This window comes from Triticum urartu, chromosome 2A (assembly GCF_056163025.1).
Source record: "Triticum urartu cultivar PI428250 chromosome 2A, HENAU_Tu73, whole genome shotgun sequence".
Classification (NCBI taxonomy): Eukaryota; Viridiplantae; Streptophyta; class Magnoliopsida; order Poales; family Poaceae; genus Triticum; species Triticum urartu.
The window spans coordinates 80413284-80427938 of NC_141874.1; the positions used below are offsets into that span (position 1 = coordinate 80413284).

General features: G+C 44.4%; 3 protein-coding genes across 3 annotated transcripts; 2 read left to right on the forward strand and 1 right to left on the reverse strand.

Annotated features, from left to right (window-relative positions):
* The first annotated feature begins 902 nt into the window (after positions 1–902).
* On the forward strand, positions 903–3581 carry LOC125535772 (uncharacterized). The gene is made up of 3 exons (XM_048698846.2): positions 903–1401; positions 1670–1994; positions 3147–3581. Exons 1-2 carry the CDS (start codon positions 1033–1035, stop codon positions 1991–1993), a joined length of 693 nt encoding a protein of 230 aa, XP_048554803.1. The 5' UTR covers positions 903–1032; the 3' UTR covers position 1994; positions 3147–3581.
* A 6031-nt stretch (positions 3582–9612) lies between these two features.
* LOC147983914 (uncharacterized) lies at positions 9613–10275 on the reverse strand. Its single transcript, XM_087540911.1, has 2 exons — positions 10081–10275; positions 9613–9996 (listed from the first exon to the last, which is right to left on the reverse strand). The coding sequence occupies exons 1-2, from the start codon at positions 10273–10275 to the stop codon at positions 9613–9615; spliced, it is 579 nt and encodes a 192-aa protein (XP_087397037.1).
* A 1267-nt stretch (positions 10276–11542) lies between these two features.
* On the forward strand, positions 11543–13650 carry LOC125541037 (UPF0481 protein At3g47200-like). The gene is made up of 2 exons (XM_048704533.2): positions 11543–12609; positions 12870–13650. Exons 1-2 carry the CDS (start codon positions 11983–11985, stop codon positions 13581–13583), a joined length of 1341 nt encoding a protein of 446 aa, XP_048560490.1. The 5' UTR covers positions 11543–11982; the 3' UTR covers positions 13584–13650.
* Positions 13651–14655: the final 1005 nt, after the last annotated feature.

Sequence of the window (14655 nt, forward strand, 5' to 3'; positions counted from 1 at the left end):
GAGTTGCTCTTATGGATCGAATTCTCGATTGTTGGAGTTTGTTGTCAATTGCAATGTGCGCTGTCCGTCGTGGATGAGGTGTATGTTTTGCCTTTGTTCTGGGTCGTTGAAAACTTAATTTTCTTTGCTCGTCGGTCGATGGTAACATCTGAAGGCACTTCTCAGATCTGCATGATTGATGGGGTCCATGGCATCAAATTTTTCAGTACATTGCATTGAGCTGCAACTGTATTTTTTATTTATATATTATTTGGCGTGTTATCCTAATAGGAATTGTTTTCCCTCTCAAACCGGTTATTGATCAAAATCGGTTTCTAGATGGAAGGATCTATCAGCACTTTTAGTTGCTTTTTTTTCTGAAAAAACTTACGATCTATTTATTATCAATCATGAAAATACAATGAACATCATAAATAATAATAAAAAATATATCAAGATTCATAGACCACTTAGTGACAATATTGACTTTTCTTTTGAAGCAGATCTTCATGAAAATCTACCTAATTGTGCAATCACAATATTTTGACACTAGTCTTGAAATTCAAAAACCATAACTGAAACTCAACTGCTATTATCTTGTTTGAAAGAAAACTCGGTAATAAATCCATCCAAATGACACCCGTGTGGCACGAAGCAATCTAGTCCTGGCGTCTTTTAAACTAAAGTTGACACTCAAAATTGACATGTGTTTATGTCACATGTGTGTCATTTATCAGAGTCCTAAATCCAAACATTTCGCCCGGTGACTGAATAAGAAGTTTGGTAATTATGCATGTCGAGTCGGGCACTCACCATTTCCGCGTACCCCGGTTGGAACCCGAATCCGCATCCGCTAGCAGAGCGGAAATGGGTTAGAGCTGAACCCGGAAGGGAAGCGGGACAGCTGTCCGCAAAACCCCCTCCCCTGTTCCTCGCTAATCCCCATTTCCCACAAACCCCCCGTCCCCTCGCTGCGCAAGCGCAACCCAACCACTCCGCCTCCTCCCAGGGCGAGAAGCTTCCAGGAGCAGCTAGGGTTTCCCGTACCGGTCGATGGCCGTCGCCGACGCGGTGCTGCCCTCGCCGCCGCCCCCGCCCCCGCCGGCGCGGGCCGTCGTCGTGCGCTTCGCCCTTGCCCTGATGCTGGCGCTCGGGCTCGTCCTCTGCGTCGCGGCGGGAGCCCTCGCCTGCCTGGGCATCGCCTCTGCGTGGGTCGCCTCCGCGGCCTCGGCTGCCAAGGTCGTGGCGCGCCGCGCCTGGGGCGAGGCCTCCGCTCCTTTCCTCTTCCTCCAGGCGCTCACGTACGGGGCCCTGAAGGTCTGCGTCTACAACTTTCTTGTGTTGCTCGCGCTTACCGTCCTGCAGCAGTTCGTGGCCTACGTGATTGCAGTTGTATCTGGATCCACTTCAGGATTCAAGAAGGTATCGTGCAAATTAACTCCCTGTGACCTTTATTCCGGTCGAATTGCAGCACTACATAGGCCAGGGTTATCATTATGTTCTAATTAAGTTGCCATATATATTGTGGTCTAATTAATTTCGTAGTTCAGGCCGTCCTGATGCCGAGTAGTAGTAGTAGTAGTAGTAGTAGTAGTAGTAGTTTTTCCATGTGTGTTCATCACTTCATTTGCATCCTACCATTTCCGAACCATTCCATATATACTAATGTTCATCCGTTTGGTTTTGTTAGAATTGCTGCCCTCCTCAGAGCGCCTTCGGAGCAATGAGGCCGGAGTCGGTTGCACGCTTCTTTAGGCTTCTGCGCCCCATTGTGCTTGGATTTGTTGCATATGTGGCCTTCATCCTGCTAGCGGTCGCTGGTTTTCTGGTAGCAATGATGTCGCCACATGTGGAGGGATCGATGTCTCAGGGAGAAATGGTTGGTTCGGTGATCATGGATGTGGGGATATTTGGTTCGCACGCGACAGCTTGCTTTGTTATGATGCCAGCTCTCGTTCTTAGTCTCTGGAGGGAGTACCAGGCAAACAGGAAAGCACCATCGCAGTTCTGTTGAGGTATATATATATATTTACCTCCCCCTTTGCTTTGCCCCCCTGTATCTGTGTGTCATATGATCTTTCTCCATTATAATCTGCATATTTTGTGTAGCCTCTTAATATCATGGAAACAGTCAGTGTTGTTAGTTCGCCATCATTTATCTTATCTTAGTGACTACTGGTGTTGATATTTGTTAAGATGGAGCATTGTTCTATATATAACCAATGATGATTTTGCTATTTCCCCTGGTCATTGCATATTAGCATTCATGATGAAATTGGGATTGACATCGATCTTAAATTGTGCAAGGTGCCAACTAATGCAGTTGTACATTTCTAATATATGCCTTTCTTATGAAGTGAAGATCATAAAAATGATCGATTCTGTGTATTAGAAAAAAAAGAATATTAACTGTTTACGCTCCATGGTCCCCCGCGACCGTTGTATCTTTGCAGCGAGTGAGATTGTAACATTGTTTGAGAAGTCCTGTCATTGGTAATTTCCCCATTGAAACCAATGGGAGGACCCAACGTTTTCAAGTTTTGGCTATGGCTTACGAGTCTACTCTTCTTAGCTGCATTTGGCAATTGTGACTGCCATGTTTCGTGACTGGTAAAAAGAAGTAAAGTGTTTGATCATGTAAATAAATAACATGATGGTAAAGTGGCACACCTCTAGTTCTTTTAACAATTATCAACTTTTATGTGGCGTTATGCCCAATACATTTTGGTAGTATTGCCATTGTGGCTTTGTCCACTGTTCTGTGTCACAGTTTAATGCTTTTATGCTGTAGTAAAAAAAAGTAAACTGTTTGATTATGTAAATAAATAACATGACAGTAAATGGACGCACATCTAGTAGACTAGTACTCTAAGGTGGTGCTATGGCACTACATTTTGGCAGACGTGCCTTTCAGAAAAGTTAATTTCTGGCCTTGCAAGTTCATATCATCAGTTGTGTGTTTGTTAGCACTACGAATTGAAAGGACGAGAAAGATTCAAATTCTGTAATATCTCACAAGATAGAAGTTACTTCATTGCTGGAAAATGAGTGGCATTGCCTTTAGATTTATACTACTTGAAACTATACTGTTTGATACTTGGATGATTAATTACTTAATGTTCTTATATGTGGTAATCTGATCAAGTATTGGGTTGGATTATTGGCAGACGAAGCTAAGAAGAGAAGGTGTCTGGAGAATTTTGCAAGGAGCTACAGTACCCATTCTGCTGATGGTTGTGAGTGATCCCAATAGATACAAGTTTTCAGGTGAAAAAGAGTCTTTGCAGACTTGCTTGTTTCTACTAGCATATCCTAATCGTCATTGGCCATGAAAACTTTTGTAGTCATGCTTATTTCCGCCGTTACTAGATTGTAATCGTCAATAGCCATGAGTTTGTTGGGTCATTATGGGCGTGTCGACGATATCCGAATACTCCTCCACGCACGACTCGCTTACAAGTTTGCACTAGAGCATTGGTGGATATATGATGGTGCAATTCGTTCATGATCCCATTGTAATACCCTGTTGGAAGAAAATGGTTCCATGAGATGTTAATCTGGTGATGAATTGGTATCACTGCCGTCGGTTTTGGGTTCGTATATGTTGTACTTGTATGTTTGGTAGCGTTTCGCAATTGGGTTATGTATGTTCGGATATATATCCTCGTGGTTAGTTAAGGGGTGGTTATCTATGGTACTCCTGTTTCCTGTCTACACATGCATAATTGCATATACGCATTAGCTGAGTACTTGGCGTGTATATGGATGTGGGTGGGCGGTGGCGTAACGATCACCAAAGGTTTGAGAGGACACTTCATGGAACAGCCGGAATATGTGGCTATCAAAGCAAAGCTAGATACTCCTCTCAATGCATACAGTAGGCTGAGTACGTACAGGGCCAGTGACAGCGAACTTGTCTGTGGAAACCTTTCGTAGATGGGAGGCAAAGAAAAGGAAAATAACCCGCCAGGTGCAGTCATGCATGCGGCCGGGGAAGCGAAGCGTACTGCCATGTGCCCCGCCGTTGAGATCGGTGAAGAGTTTCGGGGTTGCGGCTCTCCAGTGCCGCGGATCACCTTCACCGCCAGGAGAGGGACGCCATGGCTGTACCCCGAGCTGACGGGAGGGGCTCTCTCTCGCTCGCACCGAGCGCGAGCGTCCGTCCCCTTGCCCGAAGCGACGAGTTACTGGGCCGGCATTTGTTACTTATAGTTAGTTTGTTTTTCCTTTTATTTTTTAAATTTTAATTTATATTTCTAAATATACATAATACAAACATTTGTTCACACAACTTTTATAAAATGTTGAGAGCATTCAAAAACAGATTCGTAACATTTAAATATGTTTATGCATTTGTAAAATTGATCATGAAATTTCAAAAAAAATCACGTGTTCCAAAAATATTTTCATCACATTTATGAAAAATTACAATGTTAAAAAAACTTCATGTAGTTTTAAAAAATATTTCGCACCACTAACTTTTTGTGACATATAAAAAATTTTCACGCGTTCCAAGGATATGTTCATGGCATTTACTTATTTATGTATTTTGAGGGTAATTTTTTTGTTTAATTTGTAAAAAAGTCATGTAGTTTAGAAAAAATGTTTCATAACATTCAAAAACAAATTCAATGTGTATTTGAAAATATTTAAAATTTATTTCCTTTTGAAATAAATTTATTTCGAAAATTGTTCGTCATAAATTTAAGAAATGTTCAATGTGTATCCAAAAATATCTCGCGTATGTAAGAAAAATGTACACCATCTATTTAAAAATAATAATGAAAAAACCGATAAGAAAAACACAAAAAAGATGCACTTAAGCTTCTAAAACCGGACTGAGGGGTCCATAGAAGTTTCTCAAAACAGCTCTTGTCAGCTGCAATACTGGGCCGACCCACTAATCTCACAGCAGAGGTAATTCCGAAGGATCTCTCGATACGAGGAGGTATAGCCGTGGCACGAGCTGATGGTGGCGGAATGGTTTTGAACCAGCTAGCACTTGGTGTGTTCGGCTAACGAGGCCTAGGCCCATGTGTGGCACCCAGTGTACCACACAAGCAACATGTGCCTAGGGCTACACCAATTGCTTAATGATGTCTGATGAGTGGATGTTGTGCATACTTTTTAGAGTATATTTTAGTGCCAAAACCCCTCATATCATATCCATCTAGCACTTATTCATCTTCTCATTGCATAGTTTCCGATGTTTACTTGTTTTACGAAGTTCGTTGCAAATCTTTTAGTTTTTATTTATTTTTTTAGTTTTATTTGTTATATGGTCTTTGTAGGTGTATTGGCATGTTCCTGGACTTGGCACATAAAAAACAAGTTGGGAGACAAACCAGAGAAGTTCCAAGCACAAGCTTACGCATTTCAGAAGGTAAAACATAACATTTTTCCAAAGTGCTCCAAATCTGGATATAATACCATAGGTGCATCGACATTGTTTGTACAATTCTAACGAGCTCAAGAACGTCAAATTCCGAATTTGTATGAGGAAATGGTGACCGTTTTACTGGAGAGCCCTGCGCCTAATAAGGTACACCAAACTACCACTGGTCATGTACCAGGTCCACACAAGCATGAAAATTACCTTTCCAGACCAGATTCTTCGTGGATTTCGTCCTCGTTTGTTCCTATGACTTTCTTGGCCTTTAAGGGATGTTTTGGGAGCAGATTAGGCTCATCTAGGGCCCTTGAATTAAGGTGGAAGATATACATCAACTCACGAGACCCAACGAGGTCTCCTATATAAAGACCTCCAACCCTAGCCGTTGGGGATGATCATCCATATTCCACCACAAGCCAATGCAACCGTCGGAAGGCTCTCCCCTCTCATCTAGAGGGATGCCTCTCTCTCCATCGCCACCACCATGAGGCCACGCAAGAGGGGAAGAAGGACGCGCCGCCACCACCACCAGGCATCGGCCATAGGCCGTGTGCGCCGATAGTCATCTCCATCTTCTTCCTCGTACTTGTAATTTGCAAGATTGAACATGTTGATGACGTCAAAGAAGCATTCCTCCTTGTGTCTATATTCATCTATGTTTGAGTGATTGATTCAGTTCTAGCTTGAGGTATGATCTAGTACGCAATATTAGTCCGTGTGGCATCATCTAGTATTTACTCTCTTCGTGTTGCACGTAATGCTATGTTGGGATACATCCTTTCAGGCTGGCCATAGTGGGGTAACATAACCGGTATCATGCACTTGGGACTCGTAAACATGCTTATGTGGCAGACAATTAAAGAAGAGATAGATGATTATAGTAACATAGGCGCATGGGTCTTCCAGTAAAACCTTATCGTAATAAATGTTACGCTACTACGTGTCATGCATGATAATAAATAAGACCACATATGATACTAGTGTATGATACTACATCTTTGATGCATAGTATCATACACTAGTATCGTATGCATGATACTAGTATATGATACTCCCCACTACGACCAGCCTCATATGATCTTGTGAGGACTTGCACATACATGGAGTAGATAGATGGGTTATGTGATCCTTTGGTCCGTTGTGTATTATTGACACCTTCGTGTGATATTTGTTGTGAGGTTATGTCTAGTACACCGAAGTGTGGCAGCCCGTGGATAAAAACCATATGAGATTGTTTAATCGTGTAAGGAATATCGTTTGTAATATTATATAGTACTCCCTCATTCCTAAAATATAAGGCAAGCTTCACTTTGCACGGTATTTGATGCATGACTTTGACAATTAATATATACCGAAACACATGAAAATTGAACATGTATCAACAGTATCATCGTATTTGTCTCGCAAAATAATTTTATTTCATGTCTTTATAATAATTCTATAGGCATACAGTAAGTGAAAAATCACAGTTAAAGTTGTGCGATGAAAACAAAAAAAGTCAATGTGCGCCCTATATTTTGGGAAGGAGGGAGTATGTTGCTGTCACTTAGTCGCCCCTAGTACTAGTGAGGCCGAAAGCATAGACACCGCCTTTCCCTCTATTCAATCATACGGTTACAAACCCATTTTTATCCTGTGTTATAGTTTAGTTTATTTGACATGTTTGTAGTATCGTCACCCGCAAAAAAAACCCATTTATTATTGTTTTCTTGGCAACCATAAAATAGACTATTTCCAGACTTCTAAATCAGTTTTTTTATTTTTAAAACCAAAATAAATAATAGCCCAGCACCCGCCGGTCAGTGACACGCGTGATGGCCGCCGGCGAGGAGCGGCACGAGATGGCGTGAAAAAGGATGGCGATGCTGGCGCGAGCGTGGCGCAAGGCGGCGACAGGTGGTGGTGCGGGTGGCGGCAGGTGGTGGTGTGGGCGGCGGCACGTTGGTAACGGTGTGACGATGTTCCGGCGTGGCGGTGCGACAGTGTTCCGGCGTGATAGTGGCGACGTTTCAGTGAGGTTCCGGTGGGCTGCGTGTTGAAATTTCAGGCAGTTTCTTACCTGTCATAATTATATAATCTTTCCGTAAATCTGAGGGAAGAAAGATCCTAGTTTACATGACCCTCTAAAGTTATGGATGGTTTACGGAACCGTTGAAGAGTTTTTTTTTTGCCCCAACTTCCCATAAAAGGCAATGTTTTTACGGAGAGGAGAGCTGTTGGAGTTGCTCTTAATCTTGTTATTCTTAAGGTTTTCCTCCAAGTTGTAAGATTAAACTAATTAATTGTAAGATTTTAAAATCCATTTGTTTTGTCAATTTGTCGCAAATCCAATGTGCAAAGGGGATAAAAGCAAATAAATAGAGCATTTTCATATCAACAGGACACCAATGGCCGTTCTAGAGAGGGGCCGAACGCCAGTACGACCACGCCTGGTCATACCATGCATAATTGGGCTGCTTCCCGAAATCAAGGATAGAAACTTTCGTGAAGGGACCCCCGGCCATTCTCTGGTGCATGACGACACCCGTAGGGTTGAATATATTTAAGGGGGAGAGAACACACCGGAAAGGAGGTACGCCGAGACACACTGGATGGCAATGGGTACTCATTACCCATGTTCCCGGTGGGTAAAAATTCTATAGGGTAAGGGTATGACACAGAAAGTTATCCATCGGTATATAAATAGAGATTTCCCAAACTCATAGGGTAGAGCGGGTACATGTATGGAATCGTATAACTCATACCTGTATACCCATGTACCCATATAAAATCTTACAAGTATGACGAAGTTACCCCTACACTTCGCCATGAGTTTGTGAACTTAAAATGTATGATTATGTGTTGATGCTTATTAATGTGGTGTTATTTTCATATGTTATTGTGTATAAGAAAATGACGTTGTTTATTAGAATGTGTTGTTATTTATGAGTGCGCTTGTTTATAAGTATGTGCTCCTTTTATGGTTTGTTGTTGTGTGTAAATTATGATTATATGTTGTTTTTATGGCGCTGCTCAATTTGATTCTTTGCAAACATGGGTATTTTATCCGCGGGTACCCATTTACCTTGGCGAGCGATGGGTATGAGAATATTGTACCGTTGATTTGTATGGGTAACATCAAAGGAACGAATAAGGGTATGAGGCGGCTCCACACATACCCAAACTCGAGTGCCATACACACGAGGTCGAGATGCATTCGTCGTCAACTCCTTCCACAGCGGCCACCACTATAGCCGCTCCACCGATTAGATCTGTTGAACGTGCACGTGCATGTCCCATGCACGAGGGTGTCCTTTTGTGATTATGTGTATCAATTCTAATCTTGTCGGCCACGTCCTAATCTTCCTTTCTTGTAGCACAATTATAGGACTAGATATGGACGAGGTGGCCGCATCTTGTAACGCTATATATTGCACTAGCTAGTTGGCCTGCAATCAGATCACGTATTGCAAAACAAACAACCACAAGATCGAAACATTATTTTTACTCATGATGCATAGTGGCAGACAGTGTGAAAATTGCTTTTGGAGGACGAGCTCTACGGAGGCCTCCATTTGCAAAATTCAAACTTTATCAAAATTCATATTTTTACGTTTCGAAAAGTTTTGAAAAAAATACAGATATACATGGAGGCATAATTTACATGTGTGTAAATTTTCAGTATGAAATACGTTGAAATGAGGGATATGCAAAAAAAAACAAATTTGAGGCTGTTCAGCACATGATACTATTCATCCTCAAAATTCATGAATTTACTTTTTTTGTAGGGTCGCATTTCAAGGTATTTCATCCTGAATTTTTACGCACATATACATTTCATCCTTGCATATTTTTTTTCAGATTTTTTTGAAATCAGAAAATTTGAATTTTGAATTCTTTAAAAATTGCGGGCTCCATAGAGCCCGGCCACCAAAACGCTGCACTCCACCGAGTGCACCATGACATTCTTTTTACGGATCCATGACATAGTTTCACCTGCTACCGTGCGGCTCCGCTAGAAACGACTCAGCGCTCCCACTAAAAAAATGGTAGCCCCCCCCCCCCCCCCCCCCGCACCCTGCGCCTGTTGCTGGTGGCGGCCCCCGCCGCCCCGTCGGTTGCGCCGGCCCCCACCACCTTGCGGCTGCTGGGGAGGCGCGGGGGCGCGGGCGGCAGCGGGAAGTAGCCGGCGGGGGCGGGCGGACGGGGCGCGACCGGAGGAGCAGGGCCACCGCCAGTGGTGCCGGCGGCAAGGGCGTGTGCTAGACCCGCTGCTTCAGCTTCATCATCCGGCTCTCCTCAAGTTTGAGGTACGCGACGACACACTGGAAAGTGGGCTGCGGCAGCAGGGTGAGGTTGGACGTCGCGTTGCCGAAGTCCTCGTTAAGACCGGCGGTGAGGGTGCTTGGCATGAGGTCGTCAGAGACCTTGGCACCGATGTCGTGAAGCTCATCGGCGAGCATCTTGAGCCTCATGCAGTACTCGTCGATGGTGGAGTTGTCCTGGTGACAGCCAAAGAACTCCTGCTGCAAGAAAACAAGGCGCTGAAGTTTGTTGTCGGTGAAGAGCACTTTGATCTTGGCCCACATGGCACAGGCGTCGTCGTCCTCGGCGACAACCGTGTGGAAGATGTCCTTCGAGACCGTCTGGTAGAACCATCAGATGATCGTGACCTCAATGGTGGACCACTCCAGATCGCCACGCATGTATGTACCTGCTATCCACGGAACCATCGATATGCTCGGTGAGGTATCGCAGGAGATGAGGTTGAAGTAGGTCTTCCCAGCGTAGTATGACGTGTTGGAGCTGTTGAGGCGGATAGGGACCCGGGCCTCGATGTTGAGGTCACGGATGGCGGCGGCGGAGGGCTCGGGGGCGGCGAAGGGGTTCGATGAGCGGGTTGTGGAGGAGCCCGGGGAAGACATGGCAGCGCGGCTAGGGTTTTTTTTTGTGGGGAGAGAAGGAGGAGGACAACAGCGGCAGGGGGTGCGGCGACTGTGGAGGGGGGCTGCTGGGAGGAGGGGGCAGCGGCGTCGGGTGGCACAGCGGGAGGCAGCAGGCGGCGACGCGATGGAGAGAGGCGCGGCGGCGGCTACGGGTGGCGCGCGGGGCAGGCGGCAGCTGCGCGGGGTAGGGGAGGGACGGGCGCGGCGGCGGTGACGGGGTGCAGCGGTGGTGGGTGCAGTGGCGGCGGCGTCGTGAGGAGGCGCGGCGGCGGCGGCGACGACCCTATGGTTGGATCGAAAAGGATGATACCATGTAGATGAATAGTTTGCAATACAAAAGTCGTTGTATTGATGGGGTGCTGGTGCACGTATATACAAGTACAGGATAGGCCTTAATTTCAACTACACACAATTAGGAGGTGGGCCACAACACATAATACATGCAACACAAATATATACTCAACAAGGATGAGCTCTATGGAGGCCTCCATTTGCAAAATTCAAACTTCATCAAAATTCATATTCTTACGTTTCAAAAAGTTTTGAAAAAAATACAGATATACATGGAGGCATAATTTACATGTGTGTAAATTTTCAATATGCATGAAATACGTTGAAATGAGGGATATGCAAAAAAAAAAAAGAACAAGTCTGAGGCTGTTCAACACATGATACTATTCATCCTCAAAATTCATGAATTTACTTTTTTTGTAGGGTCGCATTTCAAGGTATTTCATCCTGAACTTTTACACATATACTTCCTCTGTTCCCAAATACTTCCTCTGTAAACTAATATAAGAGTGTTTAGATGACTAAAATAGTGATCTAAACGCTCTTATATTAGTTTACGGAGGGAGTATAAGTCTTTTTAGAGATTTCAACAAGTGACTATATATGGAGCAAAATGAGTGAATCTACATTGTAAAATATGTCTACATACATTCATATGTTATAGTCCATTTGAAATGTCTAAAAAAGACTTATATTTAGAACGGAGGGAGTACATTTCATCCTTGCATATTTTTTCAGATTCTTTTTAAATCAGAAATTTTGAATTTTGAATTTTTATAAAATTTCGGTCTCTATGGAGCCCGGTCACCAAAACGCTCCACTCCACACAGTGCACCATGACATTCTTTTTACGGATCCATGACATAGTTTCACCTGCTACCGTGCGGCTCCGCTAGAAACCACTCTGCGCTCCCACTACAAAAACAAATGGTATTTTTCTCTAAATATGCGCCATGACCTAGCTAGTTTTCACCTGCTGCACTGCTGCTAAGCCCCCCGGCGCGGCGTGCGACGGAGGCAACGGATGCGTAAAGCGCTACAGAACTGCACCAAAGACACACGCTTCCGCGCATGACCGCGCCGGCCGGTCTTATCCTTATCTTTGCCTTCCATGTACGAAAGGTTTCCACAGACCAGTGGTCTACTCTACTGTATGCAAAGAGAGGAATATATATCTAGCTAGCTTAGCTTCCTTTGGGTAGCTTTATTTAGAGTAGACACCATTATCACATATTCCGGCTGTTCCATCCATGAAATGTCATTTCATATCTTTGGTAATCGTTACGCCGCCGCCGTCGTATATGGATGGCCTCCCTCCCCGGCTTCCCCAGCCCTCTATATAGAGCTTAACCGGCAAGCTGATTAATAAGGCGAGGTAAAAACAAGTCTAATATAATGGACAAGTTTAAGGAAAAGATAGATGAGGCGCCGTCGATCGGCTCCAGCAGCTGGGTGGTGGAGATGGAAGCGACGATCCGCGACATCGACCCGGAGGTGGAGATGGCGCGGTGGAAGCGCCACTCCATCTACCAGGTGCCGGAGCGGATCAAGAACCTGCACAACAGCAAGGCGTACCGGCCGGAGCTGGTGTCGCTGGGGCCCTTCCACCACGGCGAGCCCGACCTGCTCCCCATGGAGGAGCACAAGCGCCGGGCGGTGGTGCACCTGGTCAAGCGCTCCGGGAGGCCGCTGCGGGACTTCGTGGCCGCCGTGGCGGAGGCCACGCAGCAGCTGCAGGAGGCGTACAAGGACCTCGCCGGCCAATGGCGCGGGGCGGAGAACCGGCAGCGGTTTGTGGAGCTCATGGTCACCGACGGCTGCTTTCTGGTGGAGGCCATGAGGATGGACGCGCTGGGTGGGAAGGTGGACGATGATTACGCGCCCAACGACCCCGTCTTTAGCCAGTATGGCTATCTTTACATGTGGCGGTATATCCAGTCGGACATGGTCATCATGGAGAACCAATTGCCTCTGCTTCTTCTCCACAGGCTACTAGTCGTTCTGGATCATGACAAATATCAGGTATATATACTACCCAATTACCTGCTCATCAATTAATTAGTGCTTATTATCTTTTCTTCACCTTTTCATATTTTTTAAATTAATTTCAAAATTAGGTGGTACAAACTGCAATATACTGCTAACATTAAAATGGTGCATATGTACTTCTCTATGTGTGCATATATATTTTTTCAACTAATTAAGCTCTTAAAATTGAATAAAATGCAACAGCGACAGTTATGTGGCCCTAACTATCTATACATGTTAACTGGTTGCTACAGGACGCTCGAGAGATCAGTAAGTTGGTGCTTGATTCCCTGTGTCCATGGCGTCGACACATGGTTGAAACTAATAACCCATTGGGGCTCCACCCCCTTGACATCTTACACCAAAGCCTCACCCATGACGATCACCAAGACCGCAAAGGTTCGAAGGCTTATGTCATGCCCTCCGCAATAGAGATCTACGAAGCAGGAATTAATTTCAAGGTGAGCGAGACTGACAGTCTCCTCGACGTGCACTTTGAAAAAGGCGTGCTAAGCATGCCGGCGGTTAGGGTCGACGAATGCACTGAGAAGAGGTTTCTCAATCTGATGGCATTCGAACGTCTCCACCCTGCTGCTGGCAATGCGGTGACGGCCTACGTTATCTTCATGGACAACATGATTAGCTCAGCCAAGGATGTAGCCCTGCTCAGATGTAAGAATATTATCGAGAGTGGGTTGGGCAGCGATGAAGAGGTAGCTAAACTCCTCAACAACACGCTAAACAAGGGAGGAGTGATGAGCCCATCTAGCAGGCTCCATGATGTGCAGCGGCAGGTGAATGCCCACTGCATGAAGAGCTGGAATAGGTGGCGGGCTAACTTCATACAAACCTACCTGAGGAATCCTTGGGTGTTCATTTCCCTCGTCGCCACTGTTATTCTATTAGTTGCCACACTCTTGCAGACCGTCTATACGGTTGCACCTTTCTATAAGTACATGTCAACCTAGTAGCAAATTGGTACTCCGTCAGTTCCAAAACAGCCATCATATTAGGTTTTGTTAGGAAAAACATTTGACCGGCAATTACTCTATTAATATGTACTTCATGTGACATAAAATTGATGTCATTAGATTTGTTTTAAAAGTACCTTTTGTTGTTTATGATTTTGTATCACAAAAGTTGTCTTATTGTTGGTGAAATTCTTTCCTAACAAGACGTAACACAACTGGTATTTTGAAACGAAGGGAAATGACCCATGGGTCTCCTACTATGAGCACCTAAATATACTTTTTATGATCTATGTGTTTACAACATATGTAAGTTGCCTTCAATGTGGAAACCTATCCACAACTAATTTCGCAACAGATTCAAAAGCCTTGAGTAAAATGCTCTTGTTAACTCGTATGGGAGGAATTTTAAGAGTTTCTCAACGACTACAAGGCTTATCCATCTAATACTCCCATGGTTTCATAGGGAAAGATCCACTTGTATCATGAGGAGATGACAAAAAAAAATTGTGACCCGAGTTTCAGTATCAGTGCCATTAGGACTACCGAAGGAAATTGGATGGGAGCCAAGACTATCATTCGATATTTCCTAGGCACCAACTATATTCTCATGATGTTTCAAATTTTAGGGACATTATCTGAACTCCAATATCAACGGATAAACCAATGCTAGATACTTATCAGATCCGTACAAACTACAGAACATAATCAGACTATTTTCTTTTCTTTTTGACTGGCGAGATCTCTAACTAGAATCAGAGTAAGATAGACCATATATATTTGTGGAATCAATGACAAATTAACTTAATGTTAGCATGCTCCATGACTAGAGACGAGCCCCTCTAATTTTCTGGCCAACATAGCAGTGCTCTGTTATTCTTCATCTTTCCTGTCCACACCAAGCTGACCAGAAGGAACCATACCCACATCCTGTAACCCGTGTTATTGCTTCCGAATTACAGCTCAAATGTGTTATGCTTGTCATTTCCTCATCATAATTTCTAAATTTCTTGGCGTAAATTGTATCAAAACTGGTCCCCATCTCTCTATTACTGGACCCCTCCTAATTCAA